Raw genomic sequence first — 20,999 nt, forward strand, 5'->3', positions numbered from 1 at the left:
GTCTTTGTTCTGATTACTGTGACGGCTTCAACATACAGTACTAGAGACGATATGTTACCACACTTGGTTTTGTTGACTCTGAAGTAGTGAGATGAAGGTTTTGAATTAAAATTACCAATGACGTAGGTGTTTGCAAGAGCAAACAGTTGTTCAATTATAGTATCTCTTAGCTGTACAATCAGTTTTTAGTCTAATGTTTTTAAGAAGTCCTGTAGTTCTAGTAAGGCAACTGTAACTCAATTTTTCTAATATAGGTTCAGGAATTATACTCTGTATTAGCAGAGAAGCAGAATTATTAGTGAGAAGCAAAATTATTAACCTTTTAGTTTTTTTCAAAGCTACTGAAAATCTTAGACTAGATTCTGTAGTGCAGCACAAGAGCAGATTCCCCTTTGGGGAATGTGCTTTACTGAGCAAACTGAAGTGATACTGCCCTCCCGTGGATGGATTAAAGAGCTGTTTAATGTTGCTTCACTGTCATGCTGTCCACAAACCTCATTGACTAGCTGAGCAGGTGTCGTGGTTTAGCCCCAGCCGGCAGCTAAGCACCACGCAGCTGCTCGCTCACTCCCCCCTGGTGGGATGGGGGAGAGAATCAGAAGAGCAAAAGTGAGAGAATTCGTTGGTTGAGATAAAGACAGTTTAATAGGTAAAGCAAAAGCCACGCACACAAGCAAAGCAAAGCAAGGAATTCCTTCACTATTTCCCATGGGCAGACAGGTATTCAGCCATCTCCAGGAAAGCAGGGCTCCGTCACGCATAATGGTTACTTGGGAAGACAAACGCCATCACTCTTAATGTCCCCCCCTTCCTTCTTCCCCAGCTTTATATACTGAGCATGACATCATATGGTATGGAATAGCCCTTTGGTCAGTTTGGATCAACTGTCCTGGCTGTGTCCCCTCCCAGCTTCTTCTGCACCTGGCAGAGCACGGGAAGCTGAAAAGTCCTTGACCAGTGCAGCAACAACTAAAACATCTCTGTATTATCAACACTGTTTTCAGCACAAATCCAAAACATAGCCCCATACCAGCCACTATAAAGAAAATTAACTCTATCTCAGCTGAAACCAGGACAGCAGGAGACCCTTTCTTTACAATGGAGAGCAAAAGATTGTTGATCAGTGACTTTAAATAAAAAAATCTGGTCATGTGGGGATTATTCAAGAGCACCAGCAAACAGCTTCACAATTGCTAATTCTCTTAACTTGCCACAGACTGCAAGAAGTTGTTTGTATAACTTGTAATTCAAAAAACTTGCTGATTTTTGGTATACTGTATGGTGTCTTTACAGAAGACTTAGAAATTTCACATCTACTTTCCTTAATCATGCATACTAGTGATTGAACAGAAGAGATGAGTATTCTGTATGAGGTTTTTTTTAATGGATTTTGACTGGTACTCTTGGTGTGGTAGGCATTATCCAGCCAGTGAAATTTGTTCAGGGTTGTTTTCTTGAGGTGGGTTTTTTTGTTGGTGGTGGTTTTGTAATTGGCTAAAGCCCAGTTCACCCTATCCCTTCCAAGTCTCTAGGTCAACTGATAGTAGCAGTAATTCCAAAATACAGTTATGACTTCTAGATCTTCTTCAGAGTATAAATTATTCCCAAATTCTTTATTGAGAAAGCAGTGCTTCTTCTTTTTAAATTTTTTTCTCCTGCTTCTTATTGTAGTCCATCAGCTTAATGACAGTGGGACCAAGGAGACCCTTTAATTTTATTTCTATGTTCAATGATTACTTCTGACTCCTTGATTGTGCCAGAGATAACAAGAATTTCCAAGTGTCTTGTGCACGATCGGTGGAAGACCTGCCATGTTTCCTCACCATATGCCATGTCTGAGCCTGATTTGTTAAAGTCCTGCACCACTGTCCTTCCTTTCTTCAAAGTGAACACATTTTTCTGTTTTTCTTTTAACATCTGTCATGGCCTTGACAGCCTTTTGCCTTTTCCTTACTTAAACCTTTCTCCCTTGCTAGGAGAAGCCCTATGACAAATCAGTGCTTCTTACTTTCAGCTGGTAGAATATCCCCTTTTAATGAAAAAGCGACTTGACCATTATAACTTGCTTCGTCTCTCAGGAAATCCTGCTGTCTTTTAGGTTGTCTCTGTTGATACCCATCTCTGAAAGCCTGGGGTTTTTTTGGGGTTTTTTTGCTTTTTTTTTAAGAGGATAGGGATGGTCTAATAATTCTGGGGAAAAAAGTTGAGGGACCTGTCTCTTAGCAAAGCCTTTTCTATCCCCAAAATGATAGAGTTAAAAAAAAAAAAGAGGAAATAAGTGTGTATGTCGTGGTTTTGTTTTACTTAACTATCAGTGGCCATACTGGTAAGTCCTTGCTATACATTAATTCTTCTAATCTTACGAGTTCCCATATTTTCCTCAAGTTACATGCTTGGAGGATTTGCTCTTTAACCATTATTCTGATAATGTGCCTAATGTAACTGCCTCAAAGGAACCGCGATGTCTGGCTGAAGCATCTAATTTAACTTTATCCTGCTTACTGTATGTGGAGAGAATCATCTATTACATTTGTATAGAAGCTTAACTGAACAGCCCAATTATTTACAGCCTTTAAAAGGTCTGAAGCACTACTGTAGTCTGAAGTTAGGGGCGTTGCATTTTACTGTGGGGAAGCCTCTTAAATAAAGAGGAGAAAGCAAGACTTAGGAACACAAAGATTAAGAAACACTGTTCTAGAGTTCTTCCTGTCTTATGAAACCCCATGAAACTCTTGGTTCCTGGTGTTTCATCAGAAATGTGTCGGAGCAGTGTAAGTCCATGTTTTCCATATTGGAAACTATTTCATATATTTTTTTGAAAGTCCTTAATCTTGTTGCTATCTGATTAGATCTAGTTAATGCAATTTATTATGGCTTATCCAAACAGGTGTTTAATAATATAAATATCTTGAATATTTCTGATATGCTTGTTTGTCAAATTTAATGGATGGTGTCCTAAATTAAATACCATCTACAGGAATAATACCCTTTTCAACAGAAACTAATATATCTGAAAATGGAGGTGGTGGTATGGGAAAATGAAGGATGTGTGTGTGTGAAGTTTATTCGGCATTAAGTATAAAAAATGCTGAATATTTTTTTAATTCTATGTTATTCCAACATTCACGCTAGTGAACTTAAGCAAAAGAGCTTTGCTGTTGAGATCCATAGGCTTCTTAAAGTCAGATTTGTTGAAGTTGCAGCTTATGAATACAGTTAGATTATTTAAATCTGATTTTTAATTTTTTTCTTTTTCCGTTCTCCCTTCTTACAAATGGTTGGTTTTTACTCTCAGGACCTGGGGTTTTTTGTCTTTCTGAGACTAAGTTTTGTGTATTTCTGTACTTTTCTTGTCAGTTGTATGCAGCAGCAGCTGAAAGGTATAAGGGCTATAGCAATTTTTTCTTGAAACCTGGTTTCTTTGTGGAAAAATTTGAGATTGTAATGCAAATGTATACAAAATACCTAATTTGAATTAGAAACTGTTTGGAGTGAAACACTGTAGGAGCTGGTTCTACTTGCAGGCCTAATGTTTGCACTGGTATCCATCCGTAGAAGTTTATGGCTATACATATTACTCCAAGCATAAGTAGCTCTGCGGTATGTGTGTGTGTATATATATGTATATATATATGATTATCCTACAGACTTCTGTGACACTGTAGGTATCAAGTCACTGGAAGGCTCCAGTTTGCAAGTTCATTTCTCACTGCCAGCTCGTGTTTCTCATCTGCTGCAGCACGGGGTATATGCATACCTTGGTTTCTGGATGGAGTATAAATGAAATGCAAAGTTCCCTCTTTCTTTCCCTGCTGCTTATTTTAATATATGCTGCCTGAATGTTTTTCTAGTAAAAAAAAAAAAACCACAAAAAACCAAAACCAAAACAAAAAAACCCACCTGTATTGAGAATAAAGGGTTCCTCAGCATCATTCTTTCCTTCTGTTTCTGGTTACAAAGAAAGGTGACTTGTTTTGAGTTTGACTCCACTGGAGATAAACAGCACATTTGGCAATCACTTAAGAAGAAACCATCACACTAAAATGGAAGTTTGATCCAAGGTGGTTATTGTGGTACAGCTTGAAAAACAAGATAATTTGTTTTCTAACCATGATTATCGTAACCATATGATTTTTAAACTTTTTTCAGAGCCATAAAATTGATATACGGACAAATGGTGGCAAAGTAATTGGTCTTGGAACACTTTATGGAAATACAGATATTCGTGCAACAGAGAAGGGTGTAAGTAAGAAGTAAAACTTTCTCTTCAGTGGCTTATTCAGCTTGTCTGTTGCAAAATGACTAAATTGTGGAAAATGTGCTGAAGAATATTTAATGATCTTCGTTGGTTCGTTGTTATTTCACAGTTAACTTACATTTGTCTGTTTAATTATACTATCTTATCTTATGCTTGATTTGGATTAGTAAACAGGCTTCATAGAAAGAGCAGTGATAAGCATGTGATTGTTCCATCAGCACAGAGATTGTGCTAGCTGATACAACTTATCAGCTTTAGTTATGTAGACCCTCACAACACTCAAACTTTTTACTTGGCTGATATCTGGGCACCTGGATTCTACAATAGGCCCATGAGTTTATTTTAGTGTCTTATGAATAGTGGCTTGATATTTGTACATGCTGTACACTTCCAGCATTATATGGTTGTAAGAACAGAAGAGAAGAAAGTTTTGTGTATTTCTTTGTAGCTGAGGAAATGTAATCACATGTAATCTTGTTGTGACATGCAGTGTGAGAATCATGAATGGGAAGACAGATCCATAGAGAAGTAGCTTGCTTTTTTCAGCAGATGGCAGTATGAGACAAACCTCATACTGCTCTAATCTGGTTTTGTTTCTGGCCATAAGTAGTCAGTTCTCCATTATTTAAAATAATATAGAGCTAGGCTCCCTTACGTAATACTGCAGTTCTCACACCCAGTCTGGTTTTTAGGCTCAACTTGAATGTTTAGGCATCATAACGCCCATGCAACTGGTTGCATTAGGATTCGTTAGATCTGAAGCATTGCTATATGAACATGTGGAGCCAAGCCAAGTCTGGAAATAGCTTGGATGCATGCAGTACTCTGTCAGAATCAATAGGTACCCTTAAAACCAGCAGCACTGGGAAGAATCAGAAAGAGTGCAGGTAGCTCTCCCTAGCCTAGGATAAATTGAGACCAAGCTATTAAGTTCTAGGAGTCTAAAACTGCTACTGTGAAGTGCCATTTGGCACTGTTGTACACCTTGTAGATTGGGTTCTGAGATCGTATGTTCACTTACATAGAGCCAGCTGTGAGCTGTTCTTAACATCCTGCTCTAAACTAAGCAACTTGCCATTGGATTTTCCAGAAACTGTCAACATTAAATTACCTGCATTTCTTTGTAGTGGATGCTAGCCTGCCTTTTATGTACAAAAGAGCCCAGAGGCTGCTGTAGCTGTACTGTTATTGGGGGTGGTTTAGCCTGGAGAAAAGGAGGCTCAGGGGAGACCTTATCGCTCTCTACAACTACCTGAAAGGAGGTTGTAGCGAGGTGGGTGTTGATCTCTTCTAAGTAACAAGCCATAGGACAAGAGGAAATGGCCTCAAGTTGTGCCAGGGGAGGTTTAGATTGGATATTAGGCAAAACTTCTTCACCGAAAGGGTTGTCAAGCCTTGGAACAGGCTGCCCAGGCAAGTGGTTGAGTCACCATCCCTAGAGGTATTTAAAAGGCGTGTAGATGTGGTGCTTAGGGACATGGTTTAGTGGTGGACTTGGCAGTGCCAGGTTAATGGTTGGACTTGATGATCTTAAAGGTCTTTTCCAACCTAAATGATTCTATGATTGATACTTCTTCATGAACATTATTTCATCCCAGCAAGACCTCCCAGCATAAAGCAGAGTGTGGGTAAGGTCTGACTGTGACATGCTCTGTTGATGGCACAATTGGACTAAATGGATCAGTGCTAATTGGTTGGCAGTTCCCTTGGGACTATTACTAGTTAGTGGAGTTAGAACCTATGCTAAGCCACTAGTAGCCACAGGGCATGGAATAGGGCAGAGGTAGCTTACAGCTTTCTTGATGTGTCATCCATCTTTCTGCAGAGGGCTTCTGTTGGAAGGATCTGAAAACTAGAATCCTTGCTTTCTACCAGTGAATAAGATTGAGTGCAGTCTATGAAGTGCTTTGACTGCTGTGGATTCATGCTGTTCAAAACATACTAGCATGGTGGTGGTCTTTAAACTAGAGTTGTGCTACTTACTCATTTGTCCCAAACTAGTTTGTTACACCAGTGCAGTCCATGGAGTTAATTTCAATTAATATCTTGCTGGTGTTGATAAAAACAAGTGGATTGTAGAAAAATAATTAGATCTATATCTATGTGAAAATATAGTTCATGAAAGTGAGACATAATTGTTTTGCTTTGAGTCTTTAAATGTTGTTTAAAAATTTAACTTTTTTCAGGCATACTATTCTTCTGAAACAATAAAACAAAATTCATGCAGATTAAGTTGAAGTGCTTCTTTATATAGTCTGTAATATTGCTAGAAGTCAGTCTTACAATTGTAAAGCTGTAGTAACTTGAGTGAAGTGAGTAATTTTAACAGGAATTTACAGCTATGGAACAATATTTTGGCTTATGTTATTGAACTTCTCATTAACAAGCTTTGCTGTGTAGTTTGGAAAGACAGTGTGAGACTTCTTTTCTCAATTGGCCACTTCTGTTAATAATCAGTCAGCCTTACATCTCCTGTGTGTGTTTGTATGAGATGTTTCTTCCATCAGTTGTAGTCATCATTATGTAATTATAGCTCTGTCAGCATTTCCAGCCCCCTCCTGGAGGTGGGGAGGGAAAGGATGTGGTAAAAGACACTAAGCACTTGAGCAACAGAGTATTTTTAAGGGGGAAAATGGAGAAGATACTAGTAAAATATTTGAGCAAGGATGGCACAAAAAGGAAGGCCAAGAAGAGGAATATGTGGGAAAGGAGTTGTTAATGTCAGATTTAAACATAGCAAGGTGTTAGTTTTCATCTTGAAAGTGTGTTCAGGTGCAAAAACATTCTCAGTCTGATTTATGAAGATAGACTGACCCTTTTTCTTTTAAAGGGTAAGAAACTGATGGAAATTGAACATGTGGTCAGTCTCAGTAACTGCAACTCCCAAGGCTCTACTCTCAAGGGAAGGAATTTTTCCAGAAAACCTGGTGGTTCAATGGACAAAAATAATCAAATTTGTTTGACTGGGGAGTCATTAGCTAATCTGTGCCATGGGGACTTTTCTGTAACACTTATTTAGCAGAGCCAAACATCTATGTTCTGCCAAAAATTCATAAAAGTTAAAGAATTTGGGGTGGAAAACATATTTAGTCTCAGTAAAAAGCAGTCCTTTTTTTTTAATGCTTTCCCTATCTAGAATACTTTTTTAGTCTTATACTTGAGTAGTCTGACTTCCACCACCCATTTGGGTTATTCTGAAACAGATGTTCATTGTATTGGTAGTTTTTATTTTTTATAGTAACTAGCTGACTCAGTACTTCTTTTTATCATGTGCTGAGACAACTCTTTATTGCTGTGCATTTTTAAGAAAGGTAGTTGAGGCTGGTAAATAAGATGAGTTGGTATGTGAGCTTGTTTATAATAAAGGACTTCATAATATTTAAATAAGATAAATGTCTAAACAGAGTCAAAACTTGCATACCATAGTGACAGATGTAGCTTTTTGGGATTTTCTTTTTGCGTTCAGGAATGCCACAAGGCAGCCAGTTTGCACCCGAACTGTGCAGATATTTTTATTTTATTTCCCTGCCCTTAAAGTGTGCCTCACTCTATTTTCATTGTGCTGATAGCAATGATGGCCCTGCTAAAATTGGAAAGGTTCTTTGCAAGCCATTTAACTCTTCAGGTTAAGATCATAGAGCCTAAAATGACAGTGGCTTTTCTTTTACTTGTTGCTTTGGCCATGTGCTACAGCAGGTTTACAGTTTGCCGTCCTGGGTGAGGGAGCAGTGGAGTACTTTGTGGGAAACGTTCCTAGGACAGATGCAATGTAAACTTAGGTTTGTTAAGGTCTCTGCTTGTTAGAGTTTTGTTAGAAGCATCAAAAGGTTGAAAAGCTGAATCACTGTTTCTTTCAGTGGCAGTAATGCACTGTCAAGTGACAAATTATGCTTTAATATAATTGGTTTTGTTTACTGTTGATGCTTAGATTCTGTAGCATAGTTCTAAGCAGCATCACCTGCAGAGATTGTAGATATTGACTGTCATATATCTCTAATTCTAGCACAGCACTTTGATCACCAGGTTTTCTTAAAGGTTAATGAATCTTGTTACATTCTTGGAGACCTGCAACGTACTGTAGCATCATGTCAAAAGTCTTAAGACAAGAGTCCACTCTCTAATCTTATGACTTAAGGTGTAAAGACGCCATAAAGCTCAGTATGTGTGGATTGGTAAGGTCACAGCATAATTTGGCTGTCATATAGTCCATAGTGAACCAGCCTATTTACCTCACTTCTTGGGACACAATACAGCATGGAGTTTGTGCGACACTAGTTGCTGTTTGCCAGAATACCTCTTGCTTCATCCATAGCTTATTCTTTATATAATATAACACTGGGAGGGTCGGCAGACTCATTTTTTTGTATTAACTTTTTTCCACAAGATGACAATGCTAAAATGACAAAGAAGATTTAAAGGTAAATTGACATAAGGCACAGTTTGTTCTAGAAGGCCATATATCATCTCATGTAATGAATAAGGATTTTATGCAATTCACTTAAAGTATGTGTAAGCAAAATAAAACCAAATTGAATGGGAGTTAAGTATGAACTATTGCATGATTCCATCATAAATCAAGTTTAACTGAGGAAGAATAGAATTAAATTCATATGGTAGTTGTACAAGCATGTGATTTGTTCTGTTTTGTTCAGGTAGGCATAGGTTATGTCACATGACTCATACATAATCTCATCTATCACCTTTTATTCCCCAAATCTATCCATAGTGCAACTTTTCAAATCTTATCCTTTATCTCCATTTCTATTGAAAAGAAGTAGAAATAGAGATCTTATCCTTCATTTTTCAAGGCTTTGTATAGCTTGGGGCTTAAGTCCAAGAATAGAGGCTTGAATAACCGAGGTAATATGAACAATTATCCTGAGAAAAAGAGCAGCTGTGGTTTTTTTGCAAACCTTCACCAAAGCTATGTCTACAAAGTGAGCCAGTTAAAAATCTGTGTAAATAGCTGTATGTAACAAAGACAGTGGATGTTTCAGTATGTGGTGGCAGAAAACTGATTACCAATGCTTTAAGTGTCATAATGCTGTATGAATGTTAAGTCTTCATTATTAAAGCTAATATTTTTTTTTTACTTTTCAAAATCAAGTGTTTTGGTTTTTAAAAATAAAACAAGTTTTTCTTTCATCTGTTTGTGACTATTTGGGTTCTTCACCTGTATGATGTATGTAATAATTAATAGGAATATTGTAAAGAATTATTAACTTGTTGGTCAGAGGTCTTGGGTGAAAAGGTTTTTTTTGTTTTGTGTAGCTTTTAACTAAGAACTTGATTCTGTTTGTTCTGCACCAACAACTGCTTTCCATTTGTTTTGCCTCTTAATAGTGTTACTTCCCTCTGCCTTTTCAAACTGTGATGACAAGTTTTCCATTATGTTTATTTAAGTTTATTTCTTTTAGAGTGTGAATATAGAGAAGCTGCAGGGGACATCCATCAACATATCTACTGAAGATGGGCTGCTGAAAACTAAGTATCTCTATGCAGAATCATCATCTCTGTCTTCAGTAGCTGGTGATATTCTGCTGGGAAGTATTCATGGTAAGAAGGAAACACTGTCACAAATTTTGCTGCTTTGAAGATATTCATAATGTTCTCAGTAACAAATGGACTAAAGCTATACACTGTCAGTAAATCAACTGTGCACAGTATATGAACAAAAGAGTTCTGTATTTTAGAGACAGAACTGATGAGAATTCACTTACCATATAGCATACTGTATTTATTTTTAAAAATACAGTTTTATATGCACACTTGTGAAATAACAAAAAGTGTATATTATAGGGAAGAAATGTATCACATGTACTAAGGATGTCAAAATATCTTAAACTTCAGCAATGAAAATTATACTAAAGTAGTAAAGAGGCTTCTCTTCCCTTCTCTCCACCCTTTATTTTCTTCATAGGAGAAGTTAACTCTTACAGCATCTACTAAGAAATACAGTAGAACTTGGCTGTATTTCGAAGTTTTCAGTAGAAATGGTCTGTGTGTGTGCTGGCACCCTATAGTAATGTAGTATAGAACACATAGTGTTCAAAGAACACACAGTGACAGTGTTCTTTGGGGGGAAAAAGTCTCTAATTCATCCACCCTTTACTGTCTTTACTTAAAACTAAAACTAATTAACTTGAGTATCTTTTATATAAACAGCAGTCAGGGTTGGAATCTGGTGTGGTTTTCTAATGTAACAAAATTCCCACTGAATTCTGACTGTGCTGTCATGTGTTTGTGGTGAGTAATTTTGTTTGTGGTGAGAATTTAAGTAATTAAGTGATTAAGTAAATTAAGTGATTAAGTAAAACAAACTGGAGGATGTACAAAGAGTGAAAATTACTCAGGTCAGTCAGAGTTCCAGATTTCCAGCTATATGCCTTATAAACAATTTGCTGCAATTTCTTAGCAATTCTGTCCTGTCATCTTGCTTGATAAATGACTGTTGTTTCTTCCTTAAAGGAGCAAGTCCTTTGTCCATTTATAGTAAATTTAAGACTGGTTTCTAAACCTGTTAGGTAAAGTTCACTTCAGCGTGCATAGGCGGAAATAGATATTTTTTTTTCCTTCTTAGTGTATTTTTCTAATGTGTAGACTGCATTGTTACTGGTACTCCTGTCTGAAACTGGTTTTTTTGGTTGGGTTTTTTCCCAAACTTCAAACTGATATAATGATACTGTGGAATGGTTGGTTTGTGAGCGTGTTCATGCCTCTCTGCACATCCAAAAGTTTATTTCTGGTTTTTTTGGAACAAAAATGAAATGATAACTGCTGAGGTTAGTGACTTACTTCCTTAGTAATGCCTCATTGTCATTTAGCTGAAGAACAGTATGAAAACAAATAGAATTGTATCCAAATTATACAGACATTTCTTACGTTACTTCAGGGTTATTTTCATGAGCTCTCTACTAAATGGGTCTGGAACACCTAACATTATTTTAGCTGTTTCTTTTAAAAACAATTGCACGTTACCATTTGCTTGATCCTTCTAGTCTACTTTTTCAGAAAAATATTTTCTGCAAAATATTATGTTCCTCAATCACATTTTAATAGTAAGAGCAAATAATTTTAAAGTCTTTTATTGCATATATATACACACATATAAGTGGAAAAGATAAACTCAGCTTATAAGTCTATGTTAGAAAAAATTGGTCACTTTAATTTCTAGTCTTTGCTCATGAGGTAGCTCAAATTTAGTAGTAGTTTTGTTTGTAAACACTTGGACAGATTGTTTCTTGGGCAATTAAGCCCACTATTTCCTTATAGCTGACAGGATACTGATATTATAGTTGGCATAAAATCAGCACATCTGTGCACAAAACTGAGCTAGACTTCATTGCTTTTGCACTGAGAACTTTGAAGTCAGGGCAACACAAACTTTACAAACCTGCCTGAGACCCATTTTGTAGTTGAAACTCTGGCTGTACAATTCCCACACTGTCAGTGCCCAAGCTTGAGTGCAAACTTGGCTCAGGAAGGGCCTGAATGGGATTAAAATTGGGACCTGAAAGACTGAAACTGACTCTGTGTAGAAATACTATAGTGATTCTGTATTGCAGTCCTTAAGCAATCCCATAACAGTGATACTGTCTTCAATATTCTTGCTGTCCAATGCCTCCGATTATGGAGGCATGAGCATATAGTCAGAAGTTAAATTTTCTTTGCTGTCACAAAAAACAAACAGACAAAAAAATCTCACCAGCATAATACAAGCAAACTACAGACAAATGATTGTCTGAGCCTTTTATTTTTAAAGGAGGTGAGTATATATTGTGTGCAGCATGTATTTAATGTTGTTGAAACTGGTATTTTAGTTACAGAACAAAAATGACTGTCATGCTTTTTTACAGAATGCCTGTATCACTGATAGCAGGATTAATACAAATGGTAGTTTGAATATTTGACTTTTAATTTAACTTGAGTTTAGCTCACTTTTTAATGTCAGCTAGATTTCTCTCCTTTCAGTGCATAATTGTTGTGTTTGCACTTTACTAGTAATTGTAAAACTTAATAGAATTTAAGATTTGACTTAAAGGTATCTTTCTTAAGCATTTTCATATTAAAAATTACTATCTCTGAAAAGGTGTAAATTTTACTCATGCTACAGGAAATTTGAGTAATGCTGTCTTAAAATAACAAAATAGCTTGCATTTTGCAGGCACCTTTTAATGTAAAATCTAAGTAATTCATATATCTGATAAGACAGCTAGATTGAAATGTCCAGAAATGGGCTGTTCCCAGTGTATGTGTCTGAAGTCACGGAAATATTTAAGATGCCCTTAGAATGAGGGATTAAGATCTCTATGGAAATATCAGTGAGTACACATGTGTTTTTCTGTAGTCCAACCCACAACTGAAGGGCAGGGGGTAAATGGTCCCTATTGAATCTAATCAGTCTTGCAAAGAAAAAAAAAAAGGTAAAGGTAAGAGACCATGCATGTAGGCATTCTTAATTGCTCTTTTGCATGCTTCATAGTTTTACAGCAAATGAATAATGCATTATTTTGAAGAAATTGGTTTTGAGTCATTTTAATCAATTTCTGTAACTGGTGTTACAGATGTCAGGTGCCATTGAGCTTTCTAATTGACCTAGTAATTACCTCTAGTCAGGTCTTTCTCTCTTTGCCCTTGATGTGTCAAAAAAATACTTGGCTATCTTACAATTTTTAAGTTAAGTGTTGGCCTTCATGGAACAATTACACGACCAAAAGTACACTTCTGTGCACTGTCTACAGACAGTGCAGGTCACACCACAGCAGGACATTCCTATCTGCTTTAAAAGCAACTTTTGTTCTAGCTAAATGTTTGAAGTGAGCCTATCACACTAATGTGTTTACATTACACAGCATTAGTCGTATCTGCCATGTAAGTTTGTGGTTAATAGGAGTTTGATTTCTAAATGTTTAACATTTTTCAAGGACCTGCTTATCAAAACAGAAAACAAAAAAAACCCAGAAAAACAAAGAACAGACCAGCAAATCCGCAAGTCCCAGGGCCTATATTCAGAGCATAATCTAGCTTCAGCTCCATGGGAGTTGCTAGCTGACTAAAGCCTAGGCTTTTTTGTAGGTTGTACAAAAATAACTACTAGCCATGATAAAATGGAGAAAAGGGTGGAATAATTATAGTGTGCCTTTTAAATCAGCAAACAGTAAAGCCAAACATCTTTCAAGTTCATTGAAGTATGGTTTTGTTTCAACTCTGATTTTCAGAACCCCTAAGTATTTTGTACAGTATGTGCTTGAAAAGATGAATTTAAGACTATTGATGATAGGCTTCTTTTCTAGCTTTCAGCCCATGCACCGCTAAGAAAAACACTACAGGTCATATACAGTGGAATGCATTCTACCCTAATGGCTGTTTATTACTGTGTAATTACTGAAGATGGGAGCAGAGCTTGATCCATTTGCAAATTTTAAAAGCCTCTTCCAAAAGATATGAAAATTGTTGTGAATACTGTGTGTTACTAAATTACTGTGATCAACCTTATATTTCAATCTGTTATCCTCCTGGGAGGATTAGGGAGTGGCAGGAATGACATGTTGTGGTTTAGTTTTTTAATTTAAAGCATTTTTTGGGAGGCAATTACACATGTAACATACATGGAACTATGGAAGTTTCTACCAACTTTGTTAGACTGTTAGCAGCATAGATGGCTTTTCTGTTATGAGGTACATCTGTCCTCCTTCCAGATTCTCTTGATACCATAGGTAAAGGGGAAGAGTATGTATTTTGGGATGTAAGGATAAAACACCAGTGCCTGTTCAAAGTAATGCAAGGTCAGTAGGAGCCCATTCTATGTTTTATGCCTTATACACTGTCTGATATTCTCCAGTTTGCCCAACACACTCGCATCTTGCTGAATCCAATGAAAAATGTTGACAATGGGTCATCATGCACATAAGGATAAGTTTGGAGGGACTAGGTAATGTTCATTGATTCTTTAGGCTGTTGTCTAGGAAGTAGCCTTTGAGCATAAAGCAAAAAATCCCGCCAGAGGGAAGGGGCATGTGCATATGTATATAAAAAAGGAAAATAGAAACAGTTTTTGTTATTCATCCTATTGAACTACTTAAATCATCCATAGAGCTGTTGCAGGCATCAGAGCAATTTAAAAAATTTAAAATTTGCCCCAAAATAAAATAAGAAAATATTGTGCTTTAGCCTCGCAATGCCTCTCTGCTTTTTTTTCTCCCTCACATCCAGTCTGTGCCTTTTAAGCTTTACTCAGTGTTTTTCTTGTCTGGAATCACTTCATTGCTACCCATGTGTGTTGAGAGTTTTGTTTATAAAGCAATAATACTCAAGCAATATAACTGGTTTATGCTATTTTGCTTTTATATGCAAATCAGATATACTACTACAACTATAACACTCTTGTATGGGATCACATTACTTTAGTCTTTGTTATGATGTCAGAAACCAGTTAAATAATATGCTTTTAACATTTTTTTTTCCCCTTTTCTTTTCCTAATAGGTAACACCAGCCTTCAGACCAAAACAGGGAGTATCACAGTAGGTAGGTTCTACCTTCTCTGAGATACCTCTTTTCTCACTCTTCCCTTCTTCTTTCTAAAAGCTAAATATTTACAGGGAAAGTAAAAAGGGGGTGATTCCTCACAGGTGTTTCTGCCCTCTTTTCTTTTCAGGAGTAGCACTGATAGCTGTGTAGCTGAAGGAGATCCTTTCCAAACTTGACACTCAGCCTTTTGCAGCTGGGCAAGGCACTCTGTCTAGCTTTTGATACCACAATACCCGCTGGGCTTTGCACAAGTTAGACTGAGTCTAGGTGTTGTCTTTTAGATTAAGATGGGATAAAAGGACACGAGAAAAGACTAAGTGTGCATCAAATGCAATCATTTTGCCTTTAACCTAGTTCTCTATCTTACCTTTGTTGATATCAATGATTAGCTATGTTTAATTTTTGTATCACAAAGCATTAATCATTGATGTATTACATATTGGGGAGAGGGGAGAAGGCTTGTGATAATTTAAACATTTCCAAACTATTATGCTAATAATTGTTTTCCCTTCAGAAATAAAAATAGCTCAAATTTTCTTTCAGGAACTTGAGCTTTCATACAACAGGATAACTCATAGTTATCAATTATAGTGTACATTATATCAGTTGCATTATTCTAGGAAAATATTAGGGCCCCTTCTTGACCATTTTATAGTACATCAACACAAAAGTAAGAAACTCAAATTCTCCTTATTTCTATGGCAGAAAATTGAAGTAACAGAATCATAGACAAGGCTCAGTGTCTCTTGAATGTCCATAGAAGGATTTCCCCTTCTGTAAATAAACTTGGTTACAGGCCCAAATCTCGAAGACTTCTGCTAATGGTAGTAACCATAGTCACTCACTAAGCATTGTTCAGGGATGAGCTGTACTGTTACAACTCTTCTTATGTTTCTAAGCGATCTATATTAACATTCCTGGAAAATGAATGCAATACACATTCTTATGAGTTAGTCATTAAACCACAGGATTAAATTAAGTTTGCTAGTCTGTTTTTCCTTCTGTTAAATAAACTCATAGAATATGAAGAGTGTTTAAATAAAGGTTTCTAACATGGGAGATAGCTTTTTTCCATCAACAGATTATTATTATTTTCCTTAATTAACCAGGTTCAGCTTAAACATTAAAACACATCTTACAGTTGAATAAAGTTTATTTTTCAGATTTCAGTTCTGAAGGCACTAATTAGACTTAATCTTTTCTTTAAGAGCATTAAACATCCTTTAGATTTTCATGGATTTTTCCAAAGGCAAATGACTTAAGATCCAGTGGTTCAACTCTAAAAACTTGAGAAAGAAAATGTAAAGTTTTAAGTGAAAGGTTTTTGTATAGGAGAAATTTATGCCACATGATAGCTTGTTGGGTTGCCAGAGACCTGACAGGGATTTGCTGATAGAAATAGCAAGAACAACTCAGATCTTACAACTTCCTTGGCTGGGTTTTTATAGGGATGTAGTTATTTATTTCACTGGAGGCAGAATTTTATCAGTTAACTGAAAAAATGCACTCATCTCTAGATTTTTGGGGATGTATCCTTAGGTTTTGAGATTTATTTACAAGTCAAACTAAAACATAGTTGAGTGTGCTAGATGTTTTTTTTCAAAATATTTTTGGGAAAATATAAGCGACTTATTGATGGTTCCTTATTCTTGTGTAATTCTGCATTAAAACAGGAAGACAATGCTGTTGTGTCTCATTCCCTTTAATTTTCTGCTTTCTTATTATTTATAGAATCGTTTTGTTTTATTTGGCTTTTTTGTAATTTGGTATTACTTGGTTGTGTAAATCTATTTTTATTTTTTGAAGACCGTCCAAAATTCAGTCCGATTTTAAGCATCTGGCATATGGCAGTGTTTCACACTGACATTGTTAAAATATGAAAGTAGGAATTATTCCCTTTTTTCCTATAATGTGAGTTTTGTTAGTCACTGACAAATTGTTTTCCAATGCTATACCAGAAGCTTCCTACTTCTAACAAATGTTCTATGTGTTTTGAATGACTTCTTAATTTAAAGGAACCAGACCTATTTTTACTTCTAGTTTAAGTTACTACTTAAGATAGTCATTAGAAATCTGAATAATCTTACAAAAAGTAATGGTGTACTTTGTTTTTAGAACTAGCTTAATCTTTTAAATTTTTATTCAGTAAATTAATAGGAAAACTCAGGTTGGAAGAGACCTCAGGAAGTTGCAGAATCACAGAATGGTTGAGGCTGAAAGGGACTTCTGGAGGTCATCTTGTCCAGCCCCCCTGCTCAAGCAGTCTCTAGTCTCCAACCTCCTGCTCAAAACCATGCCAACTGTGAGGTTGCTCAGGACTTTATCTTGTGGTCTTGAAAACCTCCAAGGATGCAGACTGTACAGCCTCTCTGGGCAAACTGTTCCACTGCTTGACTGTCCTCAGAGTGAAAAAGACTTTCCTCCTATCCAGACTGAAACTCTCTTTTTTCAACGTATGTCTGTTGTCTATCGTGCTCGTGTCACGCGCCACTCTGAGGAGCCTGGCTTTGTCGTCTTGACGACCTCCTCACGGAGACTAGGGGGCTGCTGTCAGATCCTGAAGCAGTCTGTTCTGCAGGCTGAGCAAGCCCTCATCCCTCAGCCTCTCCTGAAAGGGACGGTGTTCCATGCCCTGATTATCTTGGTGCTTCTCTGCTGAATTCCCTCCTGTTTATTGATGTCTCCCTTCTCTTGGGAGCCCCAACACTGGATGCTGTATTCCAGGTGTGGTCTAATAAGTGCTGAGTAGAAGGAGATAATCCCATCCCTTGATACACTGGCCATGTTCCAGTTAATACTGCCAGGGATACTGTTGGACTTCTTTTCTGCTGGGGCACACTGCTGGCTCATGTTCAGTCCTGCTAGAATTTGCTTATTTCTCAATGTTATTGGTATGGTCTGATTATGTATTCTCTACTGTGCTGTCAAGCCAAATTTTCCCCTACCAGCTCAAAAAAAAATTGTTTTTCCTTACTGGATTACTTACGTTTAACCCAATTATGCATTGAAGAAATGAATCTTCTGCATTTGGTATAGTCAGAAATGCTAAAGCCTATGGTGGTTGTTTTGTTTCAGAGGGGAGGAAACAACCTTAACCAGCTTATGGGCAGCAGGGACTTATTCTGGTGAGGAAAAATCTCACTGAGATCCAAGAAACTTTTTCTTTTTTCTTTTGGTAAATATGTCAGTGTCAGTTTGCCTTATTCTACTCATTTCTTTCTTCAGTAACCCACACTAGACAACCTAAAGGCTTCAGTGACTTGCTGTGATGCTGTCTTAAATCAACTGAAACCTAACGATTAAGAACACTCCAACTTTCTTAAACATAAATTTTAGTATAGTCCTGACATGAAAGTGAACTGAGGTGTCTGAGATCCTCTGTTGTGATGAGAGTGTCATCATAAGGCAATTTCCGAGCACTGAGACAAAACACCAAAGTGTTTTATTTTAAGGGAATCAATTATGAAAAACAATTATAGTATTTAAGACAGTTTTGGATAACTGAAAAATAAAACAATAAACAACAGAGTATTTAGAAGTAATGCTGCATCTGTGAGTTTTGTCTTGAGGGTTCAGTTTTTAATATGTGATCTAGGGAATTTTTAAATTAAAAACCTCATTTCTGAATTCTATTAAAGGCATTTACTGTATTTCATAAAGTACAGCTCTTATGTACTTTAAAAAGAAATACCCATGCACACACTTGTCTCTTAATAGCAATTAGTTCTATTGATCCAGTGTTTGCCATCTGCTTGAAGTCTGTTAATGTTCTGGCTCTCATTTTAAGTGTCCTTCATCTTCCAACCTTGTATCTCAGAACTTGACCTTCTTCTGTGTTCCGCTGATGACAGACCTGTAATGTTTTTTCCCCATTGTTCGCATGCTTTCTTCCACGCCATCCTATACTAAGGGTGCTGCTCTCCAGGCAGGTTGGAATCAGCTGCTTTTTCTTATCCCCCAGGTGTCAGGTTATGAAAAATGAAAGTTAACAAAAAAATAGTCCACTATGAGTTAATATCTACTGAGTTACTATTTGGTTTTATCATCAGTCTTTGTTTCCACGTTCCCCTTCCCTTTCTTTGCGTCCTTTTGAACATAGGTTATGTAGCACTCTGAACAGATCTTATGTCCTGGAGAAACTATTTAAAATTGGAGCATACAGAAAAAGTAGCTGCTGCCTGAGAACAATAGGGTTTTCCTTGTGGTTTAAAAGAATAAACTTTTTTACTTCTGTACATGTTCTATTAGCAATAAACAATTCTGGTGATGCTACATCATGTATGTTTTATAGCATCTCATATAATGGCACTGAAGATTCTGGATGTTACAGTAGTATTTAAGTTTATATTGGTTTTGGAGCAATATTTTTTTTGACTCTTGATAAGATATGTATTTTATATTTGTAGAATGTATATCTTGCCACAGTTGTCAATACCTATTTGTTTGTAGCAGAAAAATGAAGGACTAAACCACCCATTTCATCCACAAATGGGTGCTTCTGTTCCAATATAGAGCTAACCAGTCTACATTCCAGACAGTAGAAATATAACTAGACACCCAAGTATGATCCAATTCTAATAACTTCTAACAGGCAGTACTTTCCTATAGGTATGATGTCTGAAAGTCTTTCATAGGATGCCACAAGTGGAAAAACAGTTGATTTTTCTGAAAAATTGTTTCCTTCCCTCACTAGTTGGGGTGCACTGAAAGCTCTTCATAATTGAATCCAAAGTGCTATTATATAATCACTATTAATTAATATACATTAGTTCTAAGAAATGCAGTATCCTATAAATATCAGGCTTGTTCATTATATTTCAAACATAAGTTTCCCACATATGCCAGTCTTAATCTACAGAAATTTGGCTAATGAAGACATAATTATCATTGATTTACATCAAGAGAACAAATCTGAAAGTCTGAGTCTATGGAGAGCTAGACTAACATATTCATCCTTCTTGGAAAGAAGCAGCTATGATATAAAAACTGCATGTCTGATGCATATTAAAATACAGGGCTGTGTTTAGTATTGTAGAGTACTACTTATTTATTAGATCTGGAATGCAAAACTCAAAGTGCTTTTCCTGTTGGGATAAAATACTATTGATGCTGAAGAAATCACTCTGTAGTTTGAGGGTTTTTTCCTCAGTAGGTCAGCATTCTCCTTAAACGTACTAAAATTGAGGCTAACGTTTTCTTACTACTCCTTTACAAGTGTTATAGGCTATGAATTTTGAAACTGTGAAAATGAAATCCTGTTAAAAGGAGGCTGTTATGTTTTGATCTGTAATAAAAAGTAAGTCCTAGAAAAGAAAGCATAATGTTTAATCAACATGACCTCTGGAGGTCATCTGGTCCGCCCTCCTCCCTCCAAGCAGGGTCACCTAGACCAGGTTGTCCAGGACAATGGCCAGACAGCTTTTGAATATCTCCAAGGATATGCCAATATACCAAGGTATATACAAGATCCCCCCTGAGCCTTCTCTTCTCCAGGCTGAACAGTCCCAGCTCTCTCAGCCTTTCCTCATAGGAGAGATGTTTCAGTCCCTTAATCATCTTTGCACCTTTTGTTGGATTCTTTCCAGCATGCCCATGCCTCTCTTGTACTGGGGAGCTCAGACCTGGACACAGTACTCCAGGTGTGGCCTCACCAGTGCTGAATAAAGAGGAAGGATCACCTTCCTTGACCTGCTGGCAATTATTTGTCTAGTGCAGCCTGGATACCATTCACTGCCTTTGCGGCACAAGCACATTGCTGGCTGGTGTTCAACCTAGTGTCCACCAGGACCCCCAGGTCCTTTTCTGCCAAGCTGCTTTCCAGCTGGGTGGCTCCCAGCATGTACAAGCACCTGGGGTTGCTCCTGTGCAGGTGCAGAACTCTGCACTTCTCCTTGCTGAACTTCATGAGGTTCCTGCCAGCCCATTTCTCCAGCCTATCCAGTTCCCTCTGGATGACAGCATGACCTTTTGGCATATCGGCCACTTCTCCTAGTTTCGTATCATCAGCAAATTGGTGAGGGTACACTCTGCTCCATCATCCAGGTCATTAATGAAGATGTTAAACAGTACTGAACCCAGTATTGACTCTGGAGTTCACCGCTAGTTACTGTGCCTCCAACTTGAGGCTCACAGATGGGCAGTTTTACATAATTTATTGAAACTTCCACAGGAGGTTTTGTGGGTATTTCATATTATTGACAACCATGTTCCTGA

At 37.1% G+C, this 20,999-nt stretch overlaps 1 protein-coding gene across 2 annotated transcripts in view; it reads left to right on the plus strand.

Annotated features, from left to right (window-relative positions):
• FAM185A (family with sequence similarity 185 member A) overlaps window positions 1-20,999 on the plus strand; it is a 49,229-nt gene that overhangs the window by 10,774 nt on the left and 17,456 nt on the right. The window contains exons 3-5 of one of the 2 annotated variants that reach the window (XM_072859019.1): window positions 4,150-4,242; window positions 9,676-9,814; window positions 14,742-14,783. In XM_072859019.1, coding sequence (XP_072715120.1) covers window positions 4,150-4,242; window positions 9,676-9,814; window positions 14,742-14,783 — 274 coding nt within the window. The remainder of the gene's footprint in view (window positions 1-4,149; window positions 4,243-9,675; window positions 9,815-14,741; window positions 14,784-20,999) is intronic. The other variant, XM_072859029.1, reaches the window with a different exon arrangement.

The sequence above is a fragment of the Ciconia boyciana genome, chromosome 1, assembly GCF_034638445.1.
Source record: "Ciconia boyciana chromosome 1, ASM3463844v1, whole genome shotgun sequence".
Taxonomy (NCBI): Eukaryota; Metazoa; Chordata; class Aves; order Ciconiiformes; family Ciconiidae; genus Ciconia; species Ciconia boyciana.